This window comes from Chlamydotis macqueenii, chromosome 16, assembly GCF_036417535.1.
Source record: "Chlamydotis macqueenii isolate bChlMac1 chromosome 16, bChlMac1.mat, whole genome shotgun sequence".
In the NCBI taxonomy this organism is placed as follows: Eukaryota; Metazoa; Chordata; class Aves; order Otidiformes; family Otididae; genus Chlamydotis; species Chlamydotis macqueenii.
Genome location: NC_141571.1, coordinates 15,260,569 through 15,284,342, shown reverse-complemented (window position 1 = coordinate 15,284,342; position 23,774 = coordinate 15,260,569). Strand labels below are relative to the sequence as shown.

Genomic DNA, 23,774 nt, shown 5'->3' with positions numbered 1-23,774 from the left:
AATTTGATGAGTTTTGGGATGTGATTCTTCTAGAATCTGGACATGGTCTGGATGGATTTGCCCAAATGAGATGGAAAGATAAAACTTTAGCTTAAAATAAATGTTGTCTTGTAATTATAAGCAGTAAGTGACTTATTGGGCACATATTACTGGGGATTTCCTAAAACTGCCAGCTCCTTTATGGAAAGATAGTCTGTGAATGAAGCATGTATGTGTAAAAGACGTGCATGTGATATTTGGATGCTAGACTTTTTTTTTTAATTTTTTTTTTTTTACTGAAACTAATCATGCAGAACAGAATCAGAAGCTGAAACAAAAGCTGATGTTTTATTTGGCTGCTCTTGTCCTTGATGTAGGTGATTGTTTCATTCCCTTGTTCCTTTGACTGTCTCTGAAAAGCTGATGCTGAGTTTTCAGCAAGACCAGCAGTGGTACAACTGTAAGCCAAGCAATGAAAGAAATCATTAGTGTGATTTATTGATTTTTATTTTTTTTTCCTTGATATCCTTTCTGTTGATAATTTATAGCACGCAAGATTTTGTGTCACACACATTGTGTATCCACATCCCACAAAAGATGAAATTGAAAGAAGAAATTGAAAGGTTTGTCAGTTGACTGTGGGAAAATGGAAAGTTTAGGTGAAAAGTTTATAGTCATTGGAAATTCCTGATGGAGAAGGAGTTCTCTTTTCAAGTGTGAGCAGGGGTGTGTGTGTGTGTGTATATATATATATTTATATTTTTTTTTTACTTCAGTTTTTCATCCTTCATCCCACTATTCTGCAGTTCTTCTGCCATGCTTCCCCTTCCAGTTGTCCTTGACAGCAGGAAGTGATTGTGGATGGAGGACTGAGTAGTTTTATCTGCTCAATCTGCCTGTTACTTGCCAACAAAAATATCTGTCTGTTCTTTAACCATCTTTTGGTTAAAAGTGTAATCTACTTAAGTGTGAGGGAGCAGTAAGTTTTTGAACTATATTTTGAACGGGCATAGTAATTAAATCTGGGAAGGGCCACAGCAGAACATGCCATACATTTGGAATTTTAGCTTCAGATGCTGGCCGTTTTACTCTCAGAATTTCAGATGCAATGTGCTGTATGCTAGTCATATTCTAATTTTTCCACCTACAGACAGCGTTTTTCTTTATTTTGACGCAGGAAAAACCTTAAGCTATTGGTGTTTCAGCCCTGGATACAGCATGCATGAGCTTGTTCGACAGGGAGTCAGGACAATTATCCTTACTAGTGGGACACTCTCCCCCATCTCGTCACTTACAATGGAAATGCAGATGTAAGTACCTAGATGTATGAATAGCACCATTACTGAAAATGTAGAACCTGCTCTCGTGATTTTAGGTTTTATCTCAAGTTTTTGAGTGTTCTGGACTGGCAGCCAGGAGGGAATCATAATGAGTATGACTGAGATCTTACTTTTGTGTTTCTTTAGCCCTTTCCCTGTTTGCTTGGAGAATCCTCATGTTATTGATAAACGCCAGCTCTGGGTTGGGATCATTCCTAAGGGACCTGATGGAGCTGTACTTACTTCTACCTATGAAAGAAGGTAATGAACTTCCATGTGAAATTCTGCTTTGAAGTCTCGGGTTCTGCCTACAGAAAGATGCTGGTGAAATAAGTGGTCTCTGTAGTTTCTTTCTTGGATAAACACTGTGCTGAATGACAACACCCTTTAACCACCACTGTTGAAAATGTAGAGCTGGAGGGGATCAAATGTCAGGACACTGAGTGCACCCGTAGTCCTTAATGGCCCTGACTAGCCTCAGCTGGGACCTCCACCCTCAACCATCAGGCAGGAGCTCCGCTTAAGGACTGGCACAGGCTTTCAGTCACTGTCCAAGCTGTAGGATTGTTTGTCTCCAGCTCCGTCATAACCTCAGCTTGCCGTATCCCCTGTTGATCTGACCCTGATCTTAGGATTGACTTCCCGGTTTGACCTTGGACCTGCCTGTCACTGTGGACCTGCCCTGCCATCACTGGGCTGTGATGCTCCTTATTGTCACTGGAGCTGCTCCTGGGTTACTGACTTGTGTTCCTGGCTTGACCTTGGCCCTTCCCTATCACCATGATTTTGCCTGATGATCCAGACTCGTGACTGGGCCTGGCTGCTGCACCCGAGTCTTTCTTGCTTGCCTTGCTGTGTTAGTGTGGGAGTGGGTCCTGGCTGGCAAGGCCCCTGCCCTGCCTGCCTTCCTATCATGCTCAGGTGCCAGTTCCCTGTCCCTTACTGAGCACTCTGCCCTCACTGATATGGAGCCCCATCCAAAATTTCTTTGCTGAAGGCAAATTAATTGATTTTAAATATGATTGATCTTTGCAACAGCTATTTTTATATTTAAATCTTGTCACCATAACCAGCTTCTTTCACATCTGCATTGCCTTTTTAGGGAGAACATATCCAAATATTTGTCAAGCTTTTACCATAATTTTTCTTGCTTTTCTCTGGTCTTTCATAATTTTGTCTCCGTCTTTCTGTTCTTCAGAGTAGATAGTGCTTCTGCTGCAGCTTCTGCTGCCTGCAGAATATACTGCCAGCAAGGAAGCCAAAACATGATTTCATTCTATATTGACTTCTGTTGTGCAATTTGAGTCTCGTTCACATCTCTCCGTATAATTTTAAGAGTTTCATGCTTTGTTGCACATGGCAGAGGATTCTGTGCTTGCCAGTTCTCTGCAGTTAAAGAATGGTGTCACATTGTGTTTAGGAATGGTGTCGATTTGTGTCATCCAGTATTTTGAAATGATGATCAGTTCCTTGTGTATGATACGTGTGTTCTTCCATTTAACTTCCGTCCTGTAGTACGCACATTTTTTGTGTTGGCACATTCTTAAATCTATTTCAGTTTCAACAGTTTAGATGAACCTCTGGCTGAGAATTCTGTTATTTGGCCTGCTGCAGGCAATTTGCCTTTTTCAGCAATACAGAAAAATGAAAAAATACATCTTAAAGAGCTTTTCCTGGGAAAAAAAAAAAGGGAAAAATGACAGATGTTCTACAGAAGTGGAAAGGGATTCAGCAATTGTAATTGATCTTTACGGAGAAGAAGTTGTCTGGAAAACCCTCAGAATGTATTTTTTCATTTTCAGAAGCTTACTGTGCTGTTTCAGTGTATTTTGTTGAAGATGCTTTCAAAGGGTGAAGGTTGGGGATTTCACCCCTGCCCTGCCCCAAAGCCTAGAACACCTTCTTTTTGAAAGAGGACAATTCCCAGTGTTTGCTGTGTTTTAAAAACATCTTTGTGATTATACCAGTATTTGTAGGTCTTATGAAAACAAAAACGTTAAGGTTTTTTTTACCCTGCATGTGTAAGTTTCCTGGGAAAACAGTATGTGAAACTACAGGGCACTAAAAAGAAACAAAGGCAGGTGACTTCACTCAGGGCTGGAAGAAACGTAAATGCTGCTCATTGTAGAGTGGCACTTTTTCAGTCAAAGCAAAAATGATTAACTTGGCTTATGCCATGAGTAAATAACATTCACCTTTTTTGCCCTACAACCTCACCACACTTGGTTCATCAATAATTATTTTAAATAGCTGTAACACTAGTCAGGCTTGGCAGCACCTGCACGCTTTTCTGACAGAACTTTAATGCTTAAATTGTTGGTATTAATGGTAAAACTCCTATGGCTGCCCATTTCCACTTACTACATTTTGATAATATTGAAGCTTAGGTCATCTTCAGTGCTAATAATAACAATATTTAATAACATGTAGTCAAGGAATTACTAACTGTGTGTCCCTGGTATGGGTGCTGGTCACGGGAAGGAGAGGAACTGGGAGCATGAATATGGTATTTCAGATGAATATCAGAGGAAGTCTATCTGTGTGAAAAACATAGAAAAGGAAATACAACTATGTCACTTGATTTTTCTTCGTTGTAGATTTTCAGAGGATTATTTATCTTCTCTGGGGAAAACTATCGGTAAGTGAAGTGTGTGGATTTCAGAAATGAGTTGTTGCACAGGATTTTTAGGAATCTCCTAAAAGAAAATTTCTAAAGAATACATAACAAGACAGAGAAAGGTAAAGGACTGCATTGCACATCAAATGCTGTCTGGTTTTGTATGCTTCTATTTGCTCAGGCAGCTGGCTGCTCTAATTGCATACAAAACTGAATTTCAGTCCTTGGTTTAGTATTTCCAAGTTAGGAGGTCATTTTTATTGTCTGGTGTTTGTGTTTGCATCAAAAATGTGATTCCTGAACATGATCAGAAAGCGGCACAGACTAGAAAATCAGCGCATGGAGATGTTGCAGCCAAGCGTCCTTTGCAGACCAAGTAAGGATCACGAGAAGTCAAAGCAATTTCCTGTGACGTTTTCAAAGGCACTATGTCAAGCTTGCTTTAACTCAGCATTTATTGTTTTGGTAATGTTTTACAAATATAAAAATAAATACAAAATGGTTACACATGAGAACAGAATAAAAGAAGCATGTTTGTGTAGCTTGGCTGAGATCTGATTGAAAGGAATCCGTTAAATCCAGAAGTATTTGAAGGAAATGGAGGAGAGTGCTCTGAGGTCTTCAACTTAACCTAAAAGGTGAAATTAAGAAAATGCTGTCACAAAATACTGGATTAATGGTTGTTGTTTTTTGGGTTTTTTTTTTTTAGTAAAATTTATACTACCTGACAGAGAACTCTCAAAGAGTCATCTGGTACCTCATCCATTGCTTTGAATGTTTACACTGCAGTGGACAAGGGGTGGATAAAATAGTCTAAAACTAGGCCCTACCGTCACGAGGGAAAATATGGCAGATGATGTTGTGTCTGTTTTGTCTCTAGTGTTTGGTGTAGCTCATAATATCTCTTATCCTGTTAACACTACACTTTAGAAAGCCAGTTAGGGTCTATATTAAAGTTCATACCTTGACGACGAGATTGTTGAGATAATTTAAAAAAAATCAAACAACTTCTAATACGCTAACATTCATGTCGAGAAAGCAGAAGAAGCAAGGAACCCGTGCTGTGAGTTTTTTTTCCCTACAGTCTGTCTGCTCCATCCCAGGATGAAAAAGCACGCAACTACACGTTTGCCTATCTTGTTGCAGGTAACCTCGTGCGAGTTGTACCGCATGGACTGTTGGTGTTCTTCCCATCCTATCCTGTCATGGATAAGAGCCTAGAATATTGGCGAGTACGTTAATTGTTCTGCCTTTGTTAGGTGGTTTGGTTACACACATCAGACAGTTCGTAGTTATGCTGTCTAACAGTGCTCATTAAAAAGTCTTTGTTAATAAGTAAATGATAAAATCTGGTATGTGCTTACTTCCACGTGGCCGTTTCTGATATGTTCATCCTCTGTTTAACAGGAGCACGATTTTGCTAAAAGAATAGAAGAAGTGAAGCCAATGTTTGTGGAACCCAGGAACAAAGGGAGCTTTGCAGAGGTTGATTACTTACATTACGTACCTGTAACACTTACAGAAATTGGCTTTATGTTTAGATACCTTCTCTAAGGTATTTTATCCTAGGATGAAACTAAAATTGTCTGACAGCTTCTTTGAATGATTGTTCTTCTATGCACCCTTCCTTTACTCCTTCGGCCAGTTGCATGGAGTACAGCCTTTGTTTGAAATCCAGTGATGTGACAGTGGCTAACATCCATATGTACTGAGTAATGAGGATGATAGAAAGCTGTCACTTCAGTAGACAACATCTTTTAGTGTTCTGCAGGACACCTCCTCCCAACTTACCATGCTTTGGGTGTTAACGAATTCTGCAGTGTCATGTTATTTATAGCTCCTCTGTTTTGCTTCTTAGAGTAAATAGTAGTCTTGAATTGCTCTCCTGGTTTGCCTATTTTACTCAAGGATCTGCAGAAACACAGGACAGACCATGTTTTAACTTCTTATCAGAAGTATCTGACATTAATTCTTTATGCTTACCCAGATGTATTCTGGCTTTCGCAGTAATGTAAGGATTTTGCTAAGCAAATGGCTTTTCACATTTGCAGTTAGTGAAAGTAAAGAAAATTATACTAAGCCAAATCAATCACATTTTAGATCTTAAAGTAAAATTTAGTTACTACAGGTTTCTATTTATGCATATGCAAAGGATAAATACCTTTCTTGTTTTTGCTTAAACTGCTTTATCTTTTAGGTAATGGATGCATACTATGATAAAGTTGCCTGTCCTAAGTCCAACGGAGCTGCTTTTTTGGCAGTGTGTCGGGGGAAGGTAATGTAACTCAGAGCTTGTTTCGTCTGAGATCAGATTATCTGGTTGATGGAGGGGGAAAAAAAAAACCATCATTCTGGATTTCAGTACATTTCTGTTATGTGGCTGCAATTATATGTGGGAAAAAAACCCAAGGGAAGTAGGATGCCCTAAAGCCTTTTCAAAATTACGTCAAATTTACATTTGCCTTGCTCCGCTCCTGGTTTTATTAGGGGGATGCATCTTTGAGTGCTTTGAAGGGGATGAGCGTCATACTCAGCCCGTTAGATAGGAACAGCAGTTCTGGAGAAGAACTGAAAGAATCACTTGTAATCAAGCATGTTAGAACAACATAGCTGAGAACAAAAAAATATTCCTCAACTTTAAAGAATTTATATTAACTTCAGGTCCTCTGGACATGTTTGATGACCTTTAATTTACATTTTTCAGTGCTGATAAATTGATTTATGATATCAGTGGAAATATTTGCAAAATCATAGATTACTCTTGGGGCCTTTATGCTGCTGCATACTGCTACCCAGAGAAGATTCAACTTCTTTTCAATCTTTGGTCCAGTCTCCAAAGCAGCTGTTGGATCAGTGAAGAAAAGACATAGCTCTTCTTGTGTGGGCCTCTCGGTTGAGTATGCCCACCCTTCAACAACAGGGTATTACCCTGGGAGGAGCAGAGTCTGTACAGAGATCTTGCTTTGCAGTAACACGCAATTGAAGGATCGATTATTTAGTTTATTGTAGTCGTAGGGTTAATAGTATGACCGCAAAATTGGAAATATTTGAGAAGATAAACCAAAAGAGCCGCGTTGTCAGAAGCTGTAGAACTAGCTCTGTTCTCAGCCGTCGCTTCAAGATTCCCTCCCAGGTTGTTGTTCAGCTTTTACACTGGTAGTAGGTTCTAACAAGCTTTTTGTGTTCTCTGTTCCCTGAAAGAAAACTTTAAAAAAAAAAAAAAAAAAACACCAAAAAAAAAACCCAAAAAAACCTTTTTGTAAAGAGGAGATTCTGCCCCAGTGGCTCTAGTTCTTTCATTAGCTGTATCTAAGCCCGGACTGTCTTTCAAAGTTCACAGGAATTTTCTTTCTGGTTTTGGAGGGGTGAAGGGCAATCTGTGGGAGTGTTTGTGGTTTGGTGTGTGGTTTTTTTATTTTGTTTGTGGTTTTTTTTTAATTTAGGGATTTTTTTTCTTTTTGTCTAAGATGAGACTTCTCATGCTCTTATTAGTTTGAGGGATTTCCTTTGTGCCCAAAATAAAATGTCCACAAATACAACTATGTGATTGCTAGCTCCAGATGGATTATAGCGCGTGCCGTCACTGCTGCTCTTACTGGCAGTGCTGACTGAAGCTGAGTGGAGTCGGTCATTCCACCCGCCCGTCCATTGCTGATGTGCTATTCCATCACAGCTGCTTGTGGAGATTGGGAATGGATTCAGCTGAAAAACAAACCAACTTTTTTCTTTTCCCCCAAATTATTTTTCAGTCTATTTAACTCTGATTTTGCTCGTTTCGCAAAGTGATTTGCCAGCACAGCATGGGATGTGAGCGTGCACAGGGGGCATGAGCAGCGGATACCTGAGTGGGTGTAAGCAGCGTAGCTGCCGGATCTGACACTGATTTTTGAGCAGATTTCTGGTAGCTTTCCATTATTGCTTCGTAATTATTCTGTTCATTTTTAATGTCAGAGAAGGTTTGCTATGTTCTTATGTCCTGGTAACAATTCAGGGTGTGGAAGGTTTAAACAGAGGTATTGAGTGACAATAAGACATCTTCTGAATGCAACGGTTCTGCTTATCCAGGAATAAGACACCTACGTTAATGGTGTAGGCTGAGGTATGCTTTGTCCAGGGCCTCCTAGAGGAAAAAGCTAAGTTGAAAGTCCTAGTAATAAAAGCAAAAAATCTAGTTGAAACTATTTATTTATTCATAAACTATACTTGGCTAGGGATTTAATTTAGTGGGGAAAAAAGGCCAATAACTGCTGAGTTGCTCTGAAAGCTCAGTTCAAATCCAGTTGATAATGGAAAACACTGTCTCTTCAGGCCAGTGAAGGCTTGGACTTTGCAGACATAAATGGACGAGGAGTCATCATTACTGGGCTTCCATTTCCTCCCTGGATGGAGCCCAGAGTCGTTTTAAAGATGCAGTTCCTGGATGAAATGAGAAGGAGTGGTGCAGGTGCACAGGTAATACTGGGCAGCTTCTCGCTGTTGGCAGGTTCGTGTCGTTGTTTCTGCCTCTTGTCCATATGGATTTTAGTTTTTATTATCCTCCCAACCTCATGGGACCATGAATATCAAAAAGTCAAATAACCTTGGGAGTTTGTCACATATACAGTCACTTTTTTTTTTTTATAATGTTAAGGGTTCCAAATACTGTCTCCCGTGGCACGGTCTCAATCGAATATAGGCTCAAAAAATGATACAATTAAAGTTTCAGTCAAAATCTTTGTATGCATGTTACCCATATATCTTTCTGAGGGAAATATTTTATCCAGGGAGGGGGTGAGCGGGAAGAATTACCTGTGCTGGCTGGTTTGGAGTTTTTGTTTTGATGGGCTGGGGGGGGCGCGTGAGGGAGGCGTGTTTGGTTTTGACTTTGTGTTTTGTTTTGGGTTTGGATTTGTTTTTCTGTTGCTTCAGGCATGAGGACGAATGGCATAATAAATGTAGTTTATTGTCCTGCAGGATAGCTATTAGGTCTCAAGTGATATAGTGTACTACCAAGGCTGTCAGTGCATTGTGTATTAAATAGCTCCTCGGGCTGGATGTTGCTGCTGGAGTTTGTGCACTGCAACTCAGGTGTCGTAGTCGAGTCAACTTGTATTTGGTTTTCCTAGGCTTTGAGATTTGTCAGTAGACCTTGTTGGATACATTTCTTTAGAAAGAAACAGAGGCACAGAGAATACGTATTACCTGGTAAATAACATTAATTCTTTCTCCCACCTCTTGCAGTATTTATCTGGGCGTGAGTGGTACAGCCAGCAAGCTTCCCGGGCTGTAAATCAGGCTATCGGCAGGGTCATCAGACATCGCCAGGACTACGGCGCTATCTTCCTGTGCGACCACAGGTGAAGCCTTGGCTCTGGAACGTAAACACACGTCAACATCTTTCTATCCCAGCATGGGTGTTGGTATTTTGTACATGAATGTGCTGATGTTACTGTTTGGAGAAAGCTGCAGTCCATGAGTAATTTAATATATATTAATATTACATTGGTATCCATTAATATAATAATAATTAATACCATATGTATATAATAGGCGACAAGAGTTTAAATGATAGCCTTCAATGTTGAGGCTCAGCTGGGGCCAGTGAGCACATGAGGGTTTGGTACCACTGTTACTGTGGCACAGTTAAAGATTTAATGGACAAAAGACAAGAATTGGCTGATTGCATGACACATGGTATCAACAAAGCCCTTTTCTCCTGCGTGAAGACATCACCCCATTATGTTTACTGCACTGGTTCCATCTTTTGTTGTCTTGCTGCTCCTCTCTTGTCCTTTTGGACCCTGATCTAGCATTTGTTTATTTCATGTAGACCAACCTGGCAAATAATTCTCTCCTCCAATCCTCCACAGGTTCACAACTGGTGATGTACGAGGCAAGCTGCCTTCATGGGTCCGCCCGTACGTGAATGTTTATGACAACTTCGGGCATGCGGTCAGAAGTGTCTCTCTCTTCTTCCGTGTTGCTCAAGAAATTGTAAGTGTCTTTAAAAAAAAAAAAAAAAAAAAATCAAAAAACCAACGGATTTTCTTCATAGTGTTGGAAACTGGGGAATAGTAATCCAGCTGAGAGATGTGACTGAGTCACTTGTCACTTCTAAACATTGGGAGCTTTACGGGAAAGGAGATATGCCTCATCTTTCTCCAAGAGTGAGCTGGGACAGGATGTGTTGTCATGCTGTGCAACTCATTCGGTTCAATCACAAAAATAACTTCCTTTTCCAGTCCCTCCTAAATAAACATAGCTTTCATTGAATGGTGTGCAAATAAGGGAAGTGATGTTAGCATCAAAAAACTTTCTGCCTTACCCTCAGGAGAGAGTTCTTGTGTGGAAGAATCAGTCAAATCCTTAAATTTAAAACTAAGCTGACTGGTATGGAGTGAGACAAACCCATCAGTTATAATTACAGTTCATCACTGGGTCATCCTTAGCCTCTCTCTTAGCATTAAGAAGCTCATTTTCTCAGTAATTGTTCCTTGATTTAAAAGATAATGTTGTAAAATGACTTTATAATTTACTGGAGAAAGTCATAGCGAGAAATGGGCTGCAAGCCAGAATGGGGAATTCTTGGTCCCCAGAACGAAGATTAAGATTAAAACAAACACTTAAAATTTCACATACAAACTTGGATGTCTTCCTGGAAGATGTTTTAGCCAAATACAAGTTGTTCGAACTAGTAAGTTAGAGATGGATGGTACTGGATGACTTGATGATCTTTTCTGATCGTAAATGGGAGTTCCATGGTAAATACGAAGCGCAGCAAAATCTGCTTTGCCAGAAGGAGCTGTGTTCAGGGGTACTGTTAGGAAGCAATTGTTCTTTAGGAGAATCCAGATCCTTTTTCTGCACACAGATCGCTTAGTGCTAAGCCTGCTTACTACACTTGGTGTCTCTGTCACTTCCTAGTTACTTGACCATGTCATCAAAAGCACATAAATCCAGCATGCTTAACAATCTTGCTGTCAAGGGTTGTTTGGGAAAAGGGAGATGTCTTTGGGTTGTTGCTGGGATTTTTGATTGCAAAGGAAGTGGAGTAGAAAAGTAACTTTTGCCTACCGTGACATTTTGTAAACTGCTTTCAGATGCCCCCGCCCCCCCCACAATGCCCTTCTGGCTCTGCTGGTTCCCTAAGGGAAGGCGATACGGCACCGTCTACGTCTGAGCAGACCCTCTCCATGAAAAAAGCCAGAAACTTGGATGACCATGTTCCTAGTTTGAAGAGGAAGAGAAAAGGTAGGTCTGAGTCCTCACAGAACCAACAAAGAAAGAGCAAGAGACTAGAAATTGGAATGGGAGGGAAAGCAAGGAGAGCTCAAAGACTGATGTAGAAGTCTGATCAGAAGGGACATAGCTCAGCATTAGAAAATGAGGGAACCAGTTGCAATTACAGAGCAAAGAGGCAGATGGGGCCTGAAAAAGTGTCCTGCCGAATAGGGATGTCGGGGAATATCATAGAGAGTTTAAAAAAATAAAAAATAAAAAATAAGAACTGGAAGTCTATTTCTGACTAGCAGTGACTTTCACATGTCCTTCTTCCATCCTGTTGATTCTTACACGGTAATCTGACTAAGAAAACAGAAAGAGAGTGCATTGACCTTGAAAAAAACCCGGTATTTTAAAATTTGTATCTAATGCCAAAGAATAAAGTGTTTCTCACGTCACATGGGTTTTCACTCCAGATTGCTGTTTTGGAACAGAACAATGAAGTTGTGTTTAAAACTATGGTTCCAAAACACTTGTTGCTGAGTGTGAGGGTGATTTCACATTACATGTAAGCCTGTGTGACTGCAGGTTGTTGTTGAAAGAGATTACTTTTGTCCTTCCCTTGATTTGAATCCCTCTATTGTGCACCTGCAGAGCAAGTCAGATGAGCTTGTTGAACCAATTTACCTTTTATCCATGTAACTGCTAAATCCATCTCAAAGAATGGGCTGGAATGTATGACTGGAGGCAAAGAGAAGAAGCTACCTTGCCTCTTTGGGTGTAGGTTTTCAGATGCACTGCATTAGTTTAACATCAAACTGCACCTGTGATCATAGCTTTGGCTAAAGAGTGTCTTGTACTAACTTTTTAATTTACAGCTTAATGTACTTCCATTCTTCTCAATATAGTGACTTTTCTTAGTAACTGACTCTATTGAAGTCATTTCACAAAATAGTGGGAATATATTTTGAAGAGAATGCATTTTAGAAGTAGCAAACTGATACTAATTTAACACTACCTACAGCTCTAAATTCTTAGATTTAAAACCAAATATATTTGGATCCTGATGAGTGAGAATATGTATTCTTGGGACCTGAAGGTGACTCTGTCTTATAGGTACTGTTACTGTGAGAATTGTAGGCTTTAAAAACACTTGTTCTGTTTAAAAATAATAAATCCTATTTCATGCCAGCATCTCTTAAAAACAGGAACTCAGTTTTTGGGAAATCTTTGAAGCTAAAGTAGTTAAACACAGACAGCTGTTGCAGTAAGACTTTTTTCCACTAATCTTAAGCCATTTTGAGGCTAAATATGACCGTCACTTAAGGAGAGGTTTGAGAGAAGTCCCCAGGTTGTGGTAACAAATGCTTGAGCAATTTTGGGAGTGATTAACAAAAGCAGTTGTCTTACTAAGTCATATAATGCAATTTTCCAATATGTGAAAGATTAAATAATATTTGTGGATTGCTACGTAAGATTCTGAGGTATTACTAAGTCAAAGAAAATGCAATGTGAAATGTTAATTTGTCATCTGTATTGTGCTGTGATGCCAGTAAATGGAGATGGAGCATCCAGCCTATGCATGGAGTACGAACAAGAGCTGGTCTCACCTCAAAGGCAATGTATTGGGCTCTTGGATGCGTTGGAGCGCAATGAGAAGAGCAACGAAGATGCGGAGAAGGAAAGTGACTTGTCGGGAGAGGAAAAGGTAATGGCAGTGGTGTAGCAAAATACTTGCTTATAAGTAAAAATTGTAAGCTCTAAGTCAAAATGAGCTTGGCGTTGCATAAGCCCTGGATTTGGACTGATCATGAGGTTGGAGTGCTTTAGTATCTTCCGTCACTCTCCATCACAGTGTCTGTGTAACCTCTTTTCATTTATCAAGGTTATGCTGCACCCTTGTTCCCTAGACAATGGAAATTTAGCTGCTCTCATTCTGAAACAATTTGCTTGGGGTGAAAAAGGAGAAAAGAAACCTTTGTCATCTAAAAAGAAATAGTACAAGATACAGTCTCTCAATCCATTTAAAGAATGATTTGACAGTTCCCCTTACCAGTTTTCTTTGTGAGATATGCTGTATGGAAACTTGTGTTTCAGAAGCCTTATTTCTTCTGGATCATGCTATTCAAGGTGCTGCCTTTACATAGTCCAGGACTAAGATGATGTTTTTGATTGTTTTTCTGACTTATTGCATGTATCATAAATGTTTGACTTGCTACTTATATTCCAATTCTCCATTCCGTTACATGGTGGTTAAATAAAATATATTTAAATATGCACTTAAATTACGGTCAGGCTTGTCTGGAACTCTGTATCCTTTCGGTATCATGTGTGCACTGAAGTTTGTATTTCTGAGTATCAGCAACTGGCTCTACAGACTGGCAAATCTGAGGTTACTGGCTGAGGGATTTTTTTATTTTTAGTGGTTTTAGCTGTGGTTAGTTTGACTCTGAAGCTTTGTGATCTGAACAGACACATTGAGAAGTCACGGTGTATAGAGGCACTCTTGTGTCACACTGGTTCCTCTCACAAATGAGCCGCCCTGATCTGTAAATGGTAGTCACATACTTGCTATGAAATTCTTTTATTGGGCAAGAGCAAAGAAATAAATCACTTCATATCTGTTGAGAAAGCAGGTACACGCAGAAACCAGCTGGCAGTGTGGGGCTATCCTGCAGTTTCTTCTGTTGCTTAGGTGACTAATTCTTAATGTGGTTGATTCTGGCTTGATCTAATATTGGAGCCACTGCTATTAAGCAATTCCTCTCCTCTTGCTTATGCACACTAACCTCTCTTTTGGAGCTTTGTTATGCACCAATATTCCCAGTCACCGCAGAAAAGCGCAATTCTTTGTTACTGGGAATGGGAGATGCTAAAGAGCTTGTCAAGGCACAGGTGTTTCTGCTACTGGCTTGTCTTATCTGCTCTGATATTTTCTACAAGACTGCCTAGCCTTCCCTTCTCGGTACCCCTAGGAAAGCCTGATATCAATTTTCTTCAGAAGGTAAGTACTTCTAGGCAGGAAAGCGAAGGGACACGTGACATATCAGTTACACGCAGGTATGTGTACACTCCCAGGGCTACAGTTGGCTGTAAGTGTAGCTTTTGCTTGGTCAGGAATCTGCACCCTCCAGACCAACTTTGTCTTTAATTTCCTCTCTTTTGGTTTCTCTTTCTGACTTGTCCAGTAAGTGATTACCTTCTAGAAACGCATGTGCGTCCCAGGCTCTGTTGCAATAGTTTAGATCGACTTGTTTCACTTTCTTGAATGATGTCAAAAACTGGGTTAACAAGCTTTAATACTGGAAATGGCTACATTAAATGGGCAATAACTTTGAAAAGCATTTTTTTACTTTTCTTCTTTTCTTTTAATCTTCACAGGCACACCGTCTGTCAACACTTTCACTTCAGTATGAGAAGAGGTTAGCAGATGAGCAGAAAGGAGGAAGGAAGAAAATAAAGCTAGTCAGCAATACCGTATGTGTGTTCGTGTTTCTGTGCCATCCCTTTGATCTGCAGACAGGTTTAATTTGAATTGGAAATTTCCAGACAGGCAGATGACTGATAGCAGAACAATTATGTTTTTTCTCCAAATTGCAAATATTCATCAGTGCATATCTGAAATCTACTGCTGTCATGCTTCTTCTCAAATCTAGACATCACAGACCCCAGTCAAGCACAGGTCCACGTTAGGGCTAGTAGGTGAAAAAAAATTTGTTTTCTGGCTTTGACTACCTTGTGGACACCTTCTCCCATTGACCAGGTGTGGTGAGTAGTTTCGTTCTTTTTGGTTAGAACAGAATAGTTCAGTTGGAAGAGACCTACAAAGATAATTTCGTCCAACTGCTGGTAGAGCCTCAATGGTAAACCTGACCAGTATTGTTTGTGTAAGCAATCGCATCCTAACCCCACCTGCAGCTGGTCGTCATGTGTTATGTTTGCAGTTGTGCATTATTATTTTGCGCTGTCTCCAAACTCGGTTAGCTCATTATGCAGCTTGTTGCTTAAGAGTCATGACAAATTCATGAGCATCCCCTGGGTGATTGTGTGTGACAGTAGTTGTTCAAGGTACTGCCCTGACTGGGTGTTGACTGTCAGACTCCAGTTATCTGACAACCAAAACTGGTAAAAGTAGTCACTGACGCTGATAATGTCCAAGGTGTGAGGAAGGGAGCAGGTTCATTGCAGAAGGCTGTGTTTGGAGTTTGTTGCTATCGGATATCATGATGAGTCAGCCCAGCCCTCAAGGTTTGGAGTAAATATCATTTCTCTTATTAAGCCGCCTTAGAATAGAATTGTGCAATGAGATGTGGCTGCCTTTTCTAGGAATATTCCTCTGAAGCAGTCAGTTTTGTCAGCAGAGAAGGTGAATGCTCACGGATGTCAGAGGGATTAATGTTTTAAAATAAATATAATAATTATCTGGAGAAATTAACGATACACTTATGCCTCAGGATTGTTCCAGTGACACTGGCTTTTGTCATGAAGACAAAAGGGTCCGACAGCTTGTATGTTCAAAGCGTGTGAGCACATTGTAACGCATAGTGCCTTTCACAAAGGAGGGGTCATTCTGAATCCATTTCAAGACCTTGCTGCTTGTGACTGTAGAACAACGTTTCCCAACAGGAGAGAGTAGTGTAGCTTGCTCATGTGTATAGTGCCTTCAAGAAATGTCATAGAGAAACCAAAATGCTTGGAACACCTCCCGTTCTTTGTATCTCCTGCTTGAGAGACTTATGTTTTTCAGTTAATTGGATGTTTCCAGGAGGTAGGCCAGTTAGATTTGTGTTTGTGGCACTGAAGCTGATTTGTTTTTTCAGGAAATAACACGTGGATACAGGAGTAACTACCATAATTGCAAGAGATAGTGACCTGTTAGTTGAAAGCATTCAATGTTCTATGTGCTGGCACAATTGTAATTTGTGTGAGAGTAGTGCCCCAAGTCATGCTATTTACTGAAAAGTCTTCCTGTCTTCGCAGCAAGCTAATAAGAGAGCAGACGTGACGGAGCCAAAGAAGGCCCGAGCTACCTTGTACATCGCAACAGTGAAGGAGACCCTAAGCCAGCAGAACTATGATCTCTTCTCTAAGGCTCTTCAGCACTACAAGAAGACGGACGACTTCCATGCTATGTTATCTCAAATGAGCGCTCTCTTTATAGCGGATGAAAAAAAGCATATCTTGTTACGAGGTATGACGACTTCCCTAGTATATTTATATGGAGTGACCTTTGTCTCTTTAAATAGGCTTGAGTATTTCAGAGGTGTTTCAGATTTGAGGCACAGGTCAACCAGGATGATAATCATTAACACTCATCGCTTTATAAACCCAGATCACACAGAAAATCTTCTCAATCTAATTAGCAAGTGTTAGTTTGCATCTTGACAGGCCTGAAAAAAAATATCACATCCCGTGGAATCTTGTGTTATTTTAAACTTTGCCTAAAAGATTTAGGAGATAAGTCCAAGAGGTGGTTGTGTGAGCGGGACAGGTGCGTTCCTAAGGGTTCAGTGTTAAAGCAGTATATAGTAAACAGAATATTGAGATAAACTTTGTTTAAATAATGGTGAATATAAAGCAAGTAATCTGGGCAAGCGTGGATACTTTACTGATTTAGCTAGTAAATTCTTGGCTTTTAACAACTGCGTTGACAGGAACTGAAGTCCCACCAACATTTCTTCTAGTTTAATAGAGTGTTTTATCTGTGAATCTTCATTTCCCTCTCAACTTGTGAGCAAATGGGCAGACTTTTCTGTGACTTTTTTCATCTACTAAAATAAAAAAAGCATTGTTACACGTGTTGTAAATTGTTTAAGGTTAATTTTAAGGTTAAGGAATGGGAAGGTCAGTGTGAGCACTTAGTAGCCACAGTCTGTTTCCCAATTTGCTGATCTTACTACACAAATAAGAAAATACTTGATCACCAGATTAAGGCCGAAGTCTAATTTTCAGAAGTGACAGACACCTGAAACCTGATGTTCATTTGACTTTTAGACTTTTGGTTGGCAAGAATTTTATGGTATGTAAGATAAGGTGTAAAATTAACAGTATATCAGTTATTCAAAGTATCAGCCTAGCAGATACTTGGACCCAAGGCTTATGAGGTAGCTCATGACCTTTTGCTGAAGTACCTGAGAGAGGTGTGCTACTTCATATTTACAGGGAAAAAAATTACAGTTATGACCTACTGGCAATAATATTGCTGGAGGTTTGCATGATAGCTGATGTTTGTTTAACTTATGCTTATTGTATAAATATTAGATAATGACATTTAGATTTTAAGTTGTTTAGCTGCACTTTATCTTCATGTTCCCTAGCCTAGAAGTCCTGCCACTGTAGGTTTCTGTGGCATTTATTACCTGCTGTGGACTGATTTATTCATGTATTTATTCTTCCCCTCACCCCCTGCTTCTCTTTCCTCTCTCTAATGAAAGAATTTTACCAGTTTGTTCGACCTCAACATAAAAAGCAGTTTGATGAAGCATGTTGCAATCTGACTGGAGTAGGCTGCGGCTACAAACCTGAGCACAGCCTCCTGCGGGAAGAGAGAGAGATACTAGCCAAGAAAACAGGTGAGGAGCTTGTTTTGGCACTGTGCAGGCAGTTGTATGGTTTGATGGCATTACATGTAGAAATGCAAGGATGGAAGGCAATTTAGTGTAATCAATACTGAGCTAAGTCTCCACTCTGCATGATCCTCTTGCCTGCCTTCCTGTGAGCATAGGCAGATGCCTGAGCATTAGTTACTGCATAGCTAGTAGTGATGCCATCTTATTTCAGAAGGGGATTTTACGGATCTATTTAAGTCGTGAATCTAGTCTGTGGATTTAAGTGATGTGTGTGTCATCTTTACTAGCCATGTTTTCCAACAGAGTTGTGAACAGAGGGTAATCATGTCCTCACGGAGCCTGTGAAATCTTTGAAACCCTGGAACGATAAAGTCCTAAAAAACCCAGAGTGTTAGCACATCCCCTCTTATCTACATCTTCAGATGTTTTCAGTATAGAATGGCATACTTTGAAATGCACCATCCTATGTTACTTTTCCCCCCGAAGTTCACTGTTAAACAACTGGTTTCATTTAACAGAAGAGAAACAGAGTCAGCAGAAAACTGTGTTCTCCAAGGACTCGTGTGCTCAGCTAAACCCTGGGCTCCACTTGAACTGTGGAGGATCGCACTTGACAACAGGACTGAATATTGCAGGTACTCTTTATGTTAAATAAAAACACAGCCCAGGGTAATACATGTTATGTCTTATTTTGTCGCTGACTGTAAATTCCCCTGGTGGGAACCAATGTTTTTTGTGTTCGCCTCGCACAGTGGCTCACTATCTGTAGGTAGGAGTGATGGTGATTCAGAATTTTCAGCAAGGATTGTGCAAAACGAAACACAAAAGCCAGTAAATTAAATCAAGGCAGATATGAAAGAAACCAACTGAAACCAGAAGTTTACAGTAGAGACTGACCTGGCATGCGTCAGTGAGGGGAGGGGTGAGTTGAGCACAATGCTTCTGAGCTTCCTGTTTCTCCAGGGTCCGTGAAGGAGAACCATCTAAGGAATGTGATTTTAGGCTAGGTCAACATGAATCCAGGTATGAATTAAAAAAAAACATTTCCGGTTTTGTTATTGGCAATGTCTACACCTCTCATGTGGGCAGCGTCTTCCTTGTGCAGAAACAGAGACTAGCAAATGTATTTGCACAATTGCACGTAATCTCTGTGTGCATCTGCCTCATCTCCTACTGTCCAGTATTTATCTTTGAAGTCAAAGGCTCCGTTATTATTTGATTACAGGTCTTCCTGAGAACAGCTGGGAGTTTTTTGTATTTCTCACAAGGAAGTGAGTAGGATAGTTCGACAGCTTAGAAGTCTTTCTGTAGGGGATAAAGAATAGTCAAAGGCTAATCCTTTTTTTTTTTTTTTTTTTTTTTTTTTTTTTTAAAAAAAAAAAAAGCCAATGTTTCCTGGAAGGCTTTAAAAGCTTTTAATATATGAAGGCATGCTGTTTCTTTTGATTTGTGTTCCTGTTTTGTTTTGTATTTGAAGAACATTTGAACAAAACAAGTCTTGGTAATTATTTTGTCCTGAGGTCACTGAGATTAGCAGAAACAAGTTTCTGTGAAAACCGAAGATAATTAAGAAAGTAATAGCAATAAATGCATATATTATTTCCACTGCTCACTCCTTAGGTGGAATATGCTTCTGTGAAAGTGTCAGAAAGTGGTACGGTATGCAATAAAAGATACTGATTGTAAGTTCACACCCATGGTTTTCCCCTTTCAGGAAACTGAACTAAGCCCATCTTCTGAAAATTCGTTATCATCTTTAAGTTCTTTAAAAGTTCTTTAGTGGAGAATAAAGATCTAAATACCAAAATATGTGTCTAGTTGATTTAAACCAGTTTCTTACCATATGCTTCATCCATATTTGCATGTATGTAATATGCAAAGCAGAGCGCTTTTCCTCTAAAACGTATCAGAAATCGAAGACTGGCATTTTGAGCGGACGTCCACTTGGAGTTCAGCAGGACATTCACAGCTGCTCCTGCCTTCTCTTGTACTCCTACATAGCACAAGAGCAATCTTGTGTGTTATTTCAGGCTAGTTATACTTTTTTGACATTGTTTTCTTGTTGGAAAACACACATACCTCTTCTTTTATTAATAAGGGGTGATAATTCTATTTTTTAAAATTTCTCTCTGCAGTTTATTTCCCCACTTGTCAGGCCAGCATAGTTGGTTCAGCCACCCGTTTAAAACGCTTCTAACTCCTTCAGCGTAGCACAAAACCTGATTTATTGCTGACTTCCATGCAGTGTCTTCTATGTCACATTTTTCTGATTTCCTAGTGAACATATGACCTATTTTTCCATTTAAAAGATCAAAAAACCTCCAGAAGGTGCTAAAAGCAATCCCCAGAATTGATTTGCTCACTTGCCATTTCCGGGAGCAGGTCTTGGCTCGCCCGAGGCCATGCCAGAGGGAGGTGTGTGACTGTGCAGGCAGAGTTGGCTTTTTACCACCTTGAAGTAGTCCAGGCACCCCCTTCTGAATGAAAAGAGAAGTCATACAAAAGCAGTGACCTCTTTGTCTCTGTGCCTCCCCAAGCCCTGCTCACCTGTGTTCTTTGTCTCCCAGGGCGAAATGCCAGTCAAGCTCCAAGGAAAGAGGCTGAAAAAGCTTCCAGCTCTAGGAAAGATCCCCACCAGGTCCTCAGGGCTGCCTATCTCAACGACGTGAAAAGGGCTTTGAACAAAAGCACCTACGGCCGTTTCCATGAAGCGTTGTTAGCTTACAAGAAGACAGATAACTACGATGCTATGATATCTGTGATAGCAGCCCTCACTACTGAGAGGCCAGAAGACTTTCATCTCCTACGAAGTAAGGCTTTTTTTTTAAATCATTTTTATTTAGTTGAAAAGAAGATGTCGGTGCTGTGATCTCATGTGAGCAATAACCTTTCACTGGTCGTTAGTTTGCAAATTCTCCACTTTCAGGATAAACTTTTAGCATTGGTAAACTTCACCTCTCCCAGCTTCTGGTTTAGCCAGCTAGGTAAATGGAGCAGCAGGAAAGATGTGTTAAGTGTCAGTTAGCGAACAAAGAATGTCAAGGTTATAAAATGTTATCTCTATTCAGTTAAAAACTGTCCCTTAAAAACGTTAGATAAGACCTCAGTAATTCCAGTCCTGACCTTCAGTCAAGCTAACTTCAGTCCAATTATTTCATTACCTTTTTTCTCCTCAATTACTACAAGTGATTACTCTTCAGAAGAGACAGCGCTGACTACTGAACTGACTCGGGTTTGTTCTCATGACCATTGATTGCTATACTGGTGCTGAGCTCTTAGATCACTTCCAGGTTTTGGGATAAGCAATCACACTTTTGATTCGCTGTTCTTCTACAGAGCTTTACCTGGGAGTAGCTGTGGAGCTGGGTTGTAATTTAGTATCTTTGTCATTCATAATAGTCTTCTAGAAGACTATTCAAGCTGATATTTATTTTCTCAGAAGTGGTTTGTTTTGTTTTTCTTCCTTTCATGAGTTCAATGATAAAAGGATTTAGGAAGCTATAAGTTTTCAAAATCTGAAATCAGACTTTATTGTTTAAAAAATAGAAAGAGGAGGAAGGATTATAAGCTGGTATTGATTGCCTTGATGGAGACATCTTGTCTTGTGCTGTGTGACACCCCAGTTCCACCTTCTCCCATGTCTCTGGTGTGAAGTCCTCTGCAGGAAATGATGCATACGGTGTGTGCTGGGAAATGCCGATGTAGTTGTCTTTAGGAAATAACAATAAGTATTCAATTGACCTTAAATAGATGTCATAGTATCCAGATTTTTAGAAAATATTTTAGAAAATATTTTTTTTCTAGTGCATTAACTAGACAGATGAGTCTTGACAGTGGGAGGGAAATGAACTGTGTTGCACTTTGAGTCATAATCTCCCCCTGAGCATTATTTCTCATAGAGTGAGTATCCTTACTGAGCAAATGTTTTGACCTCAAAGGACTTTGTGGTAGCATTATCCATGCTTGACAGTAAGTCATAATTGGGATTTTTTAGAATTTCTCTGTGTGTTGTCAATCCTTGTCAACCAAACAGTAACAAGAAATTTCCTTTTTAAGAAAGCGAATTTCAGATGTTGTGTATATACCTGGTTTTGCTAGATCAGTTGTCAGGTGAAGGGTGGGATCGGGTATTTATGCTTAATTGTAGAGAATGGAAGAATCTGGGGGTAAGTTGAGATTGTTTCCAATACCAAATACTCATTTGTCTTGTGGCAAGGAAAACCCCATAAATATAAAATCAACAAGAACCATCAAGTGTTCCACCAACCTGAAGATACTCTGAGGAATATGGCTGATATTGTTCAGCTTCCAAAGATCTTCTCCCCTCCCAAGCAAGGAGTCTTCCATGTTCAGGCATTTATTTTCCTATGCATTTGTGTTTTCTTTTGGACAGGATTTTACATGTTTGTGCGCCCTCATCACAAAGAGCGGTTCAAACAAGTGTGTAAAGATTTGACTGGAATGATCTGTGGTGAGGGAGAGAAGCAACTGCCACAGCAGGTGCAAGGTGAGGGGAGTCCTCCGAGTTTGGAGAGCTGGCATGCTAAAGAAGAAAACAGCGATGCACAAGGTTGGGAATGAACACTTGTATGAAGTTTAGAATCTTATTTATTTTCATGATTGGGTAGTGTCCAACAGCCTCCCTGCACTAGGTGTATACGGGAAGATCGAAGCAATTGGCAGTATCCAAATTGAGTTTAAAAAAATTAGAAGATAAAAGGCAGCGTGAGATGGAGAGGTGCAAGGAAACAAGAAGAAAATTAGTTACAGTGCTGCTGTCTTTAAACTGTTAAATGGGTTATGGGTGAAGGCAGAACTTTTGCACAAAGTGGGTTGGGAGCAGGAGTGGATCAAGATCAACTCTGTCTGGAAAGAATTTCCTCAGAAGTATTTCAATATAAATGGTCCCTTTCAGTAATAATGCACGTGTTGTTATCAGAAATGTCTGTTACCAAGTAGTGTGGCATAAAAAAAAACAGTGATTCAAAAAGTTTTTCTTCTTATACAATGAGAACTTACTGGACTTACTGCTAATTGTGTTTTGTGGAGCCTGTGTATTGCCTTATGCTGTTTGGTATGCTGTGGTTTTGAGTTTTGTTTGGTTTGTTTTTTTTTTTTTTAATAACCAGATGCAGTCACTTCTAAGGGTGAGGTGCCAGAGAAAATTCAGAGGAAAATTTCCTCCTTCTGCTTTAACCAGAAAAGCAAACTTGAATTGCCAAAGACCCAAGAATCAAAAGAAACCACCAACGTGAGAGCACCAACGGGCTCTGGAGCTGTGCCTATCTTCCCCCTAGAGATGGAGCCAGAGTGTGGTAGGTATAGATGAGACTTGGGATGCAATTCTCTGATACTCGGGAATAAATATAAGTTATAGAAATGAGAATTATGCCGATGGTCTATTTAATGATGCCTGGTTCGCGCCTGTATTTGCTCAGGTGCAGTAACAATCCATGCGGCTGGCTAAGTAGAATTGTACTTTGCAAATGTTCTCTCAAGGAATTTCATTGTCTCTATCGCAATGATGTAATAGTTTCCTGAGAACGCACGGATTTTTCTCTACAACTTCCTTGTAAAGTGAGGATGTAACCTCGGTTTCTAATGGGGATGTGAAGCACCGAGAGACTGAGATCATGTGAAAGAAATAATGTAACAGGGCCACGTGTTGCACTACTAAGGTACTTCACAAAGCTCATGGTCATTGTTTTCTGGACTGCACTGGAAATGTATATGCATGAGAATTTCCCAGGTGATTACTGGAATTCAGTCATTTCCTCCCTCTCTTTCTCTCCCCCTTCTCTCCCTGCCCCCCTCTCTCTGTTCTAGGAAGATTCCAGTGCTCTAACTGCAAATCTGAGGATGATGTGCCTTTTAAATGTCCGTTATGTGACTTCACTTGCTGCAAAACATGCTGGGAGCAGTTCTTAAAGGTTATCTTGTTTACTGGTCTCAGTTTTTCCTGAAACTGCTGCTGAATTTTGTGCTTTTCAGGAGGACCGTGTGGACCTGGAAACAATTTCTCTGTTTACAGAGAGAACCCCTAAATCCTGATGGAAGATTTACCACTTGTTTCATTACTTTCCATGTTCT

At 40.0% G+C, this 23,774-nt stretch overlaps 1 protein-coding gene across 1 annotated transcript in view; it reads left to right on the top strand.

Annotated features, from left to right (window-relative positions):
• RTEL1 (regulator of telomere elongation helicase 1) overlaps nucleotides 1-23,774 on the top strand; it is a 48,330-nt gene that overhangs the window by 18,560 nt on the left and 5,996 nt on the right. Inside the window, exons 17-35 of the mRNA XM_086760487.1 lie at nucleotides 1,157-1,289; nucleotides 1,446-1,559; nucleotides 3,896-3,936; nucleotides 5,062-5,147; nucleotides 5,323-5,400; nucleotides 6,113-6,190; nucleotides 8,224-8,367; nucleotides 9,136-9,251; nucleotides 9,765-9,888; nucleotides 10,995-11,145; nucleotides 12,669-12,823; nucleotides 14,497-14,592; nucleotides 16,096-16,306; nucleotides 17,550-17,687; nucleotides 18,203-18,319; nucleotides 20,252-20,494; nucleotides 22,078-22,254; nucleotides 22,814-22,999; nucleotides 23,511-23,614. Coding sequence (XP_086616613.1) covers nucleotides 1,157-1,289; nucleotides 1,446-1,559; nucleotides 3,896-3,936; nucleotides 5,062-5,147; nucleotides 5,323-5,400; nucleotides 6,113-6,190; nucleotides 8,224-8,367; nucleotides 9,136-9,251; nucleotides 9,765-9,888; nucleotides 10,995-11,145; nucleotides 12,669-12,823; nucleotides 14,497-14,592; nucleotides 16,096-16,306; nucleotides 17,550-17,687; nucleotides 18,203-18,319; nucleotides 20,252-20,494; nucleotides 22,078-22,254; nucleotides 22,814-22,999; nucleotides 23,511-23,614 — 2,492 coding nt within the window. The remainder of the gene's footprint in view (nucleotides 1-1,156; nucleotides 1,290-1,445; nucleotides 1,560-3,895; nucleotides 3,937-5,061; nucleotides 5,148-5,322; nucleotides 5,401-6,112; nucleotides 6,191-8,223; nucleotides 8,368-9,135; nucleotides 9,252-9,764; nucleotides 9,889-10,994; nucleotides 11,146-12,668; nucleotides 12,824-14,496; nucleotides 14,593-16,095; nucleotides 16,307-17,549; nucleotides 17,688-18,202; nucleotides 18,320-20,251; nucleotides 20,495-22,077; nucleotides 22,255-22,813; nucleotides 23,000-23,510; nucleotides 23,615-23,774) is intronic.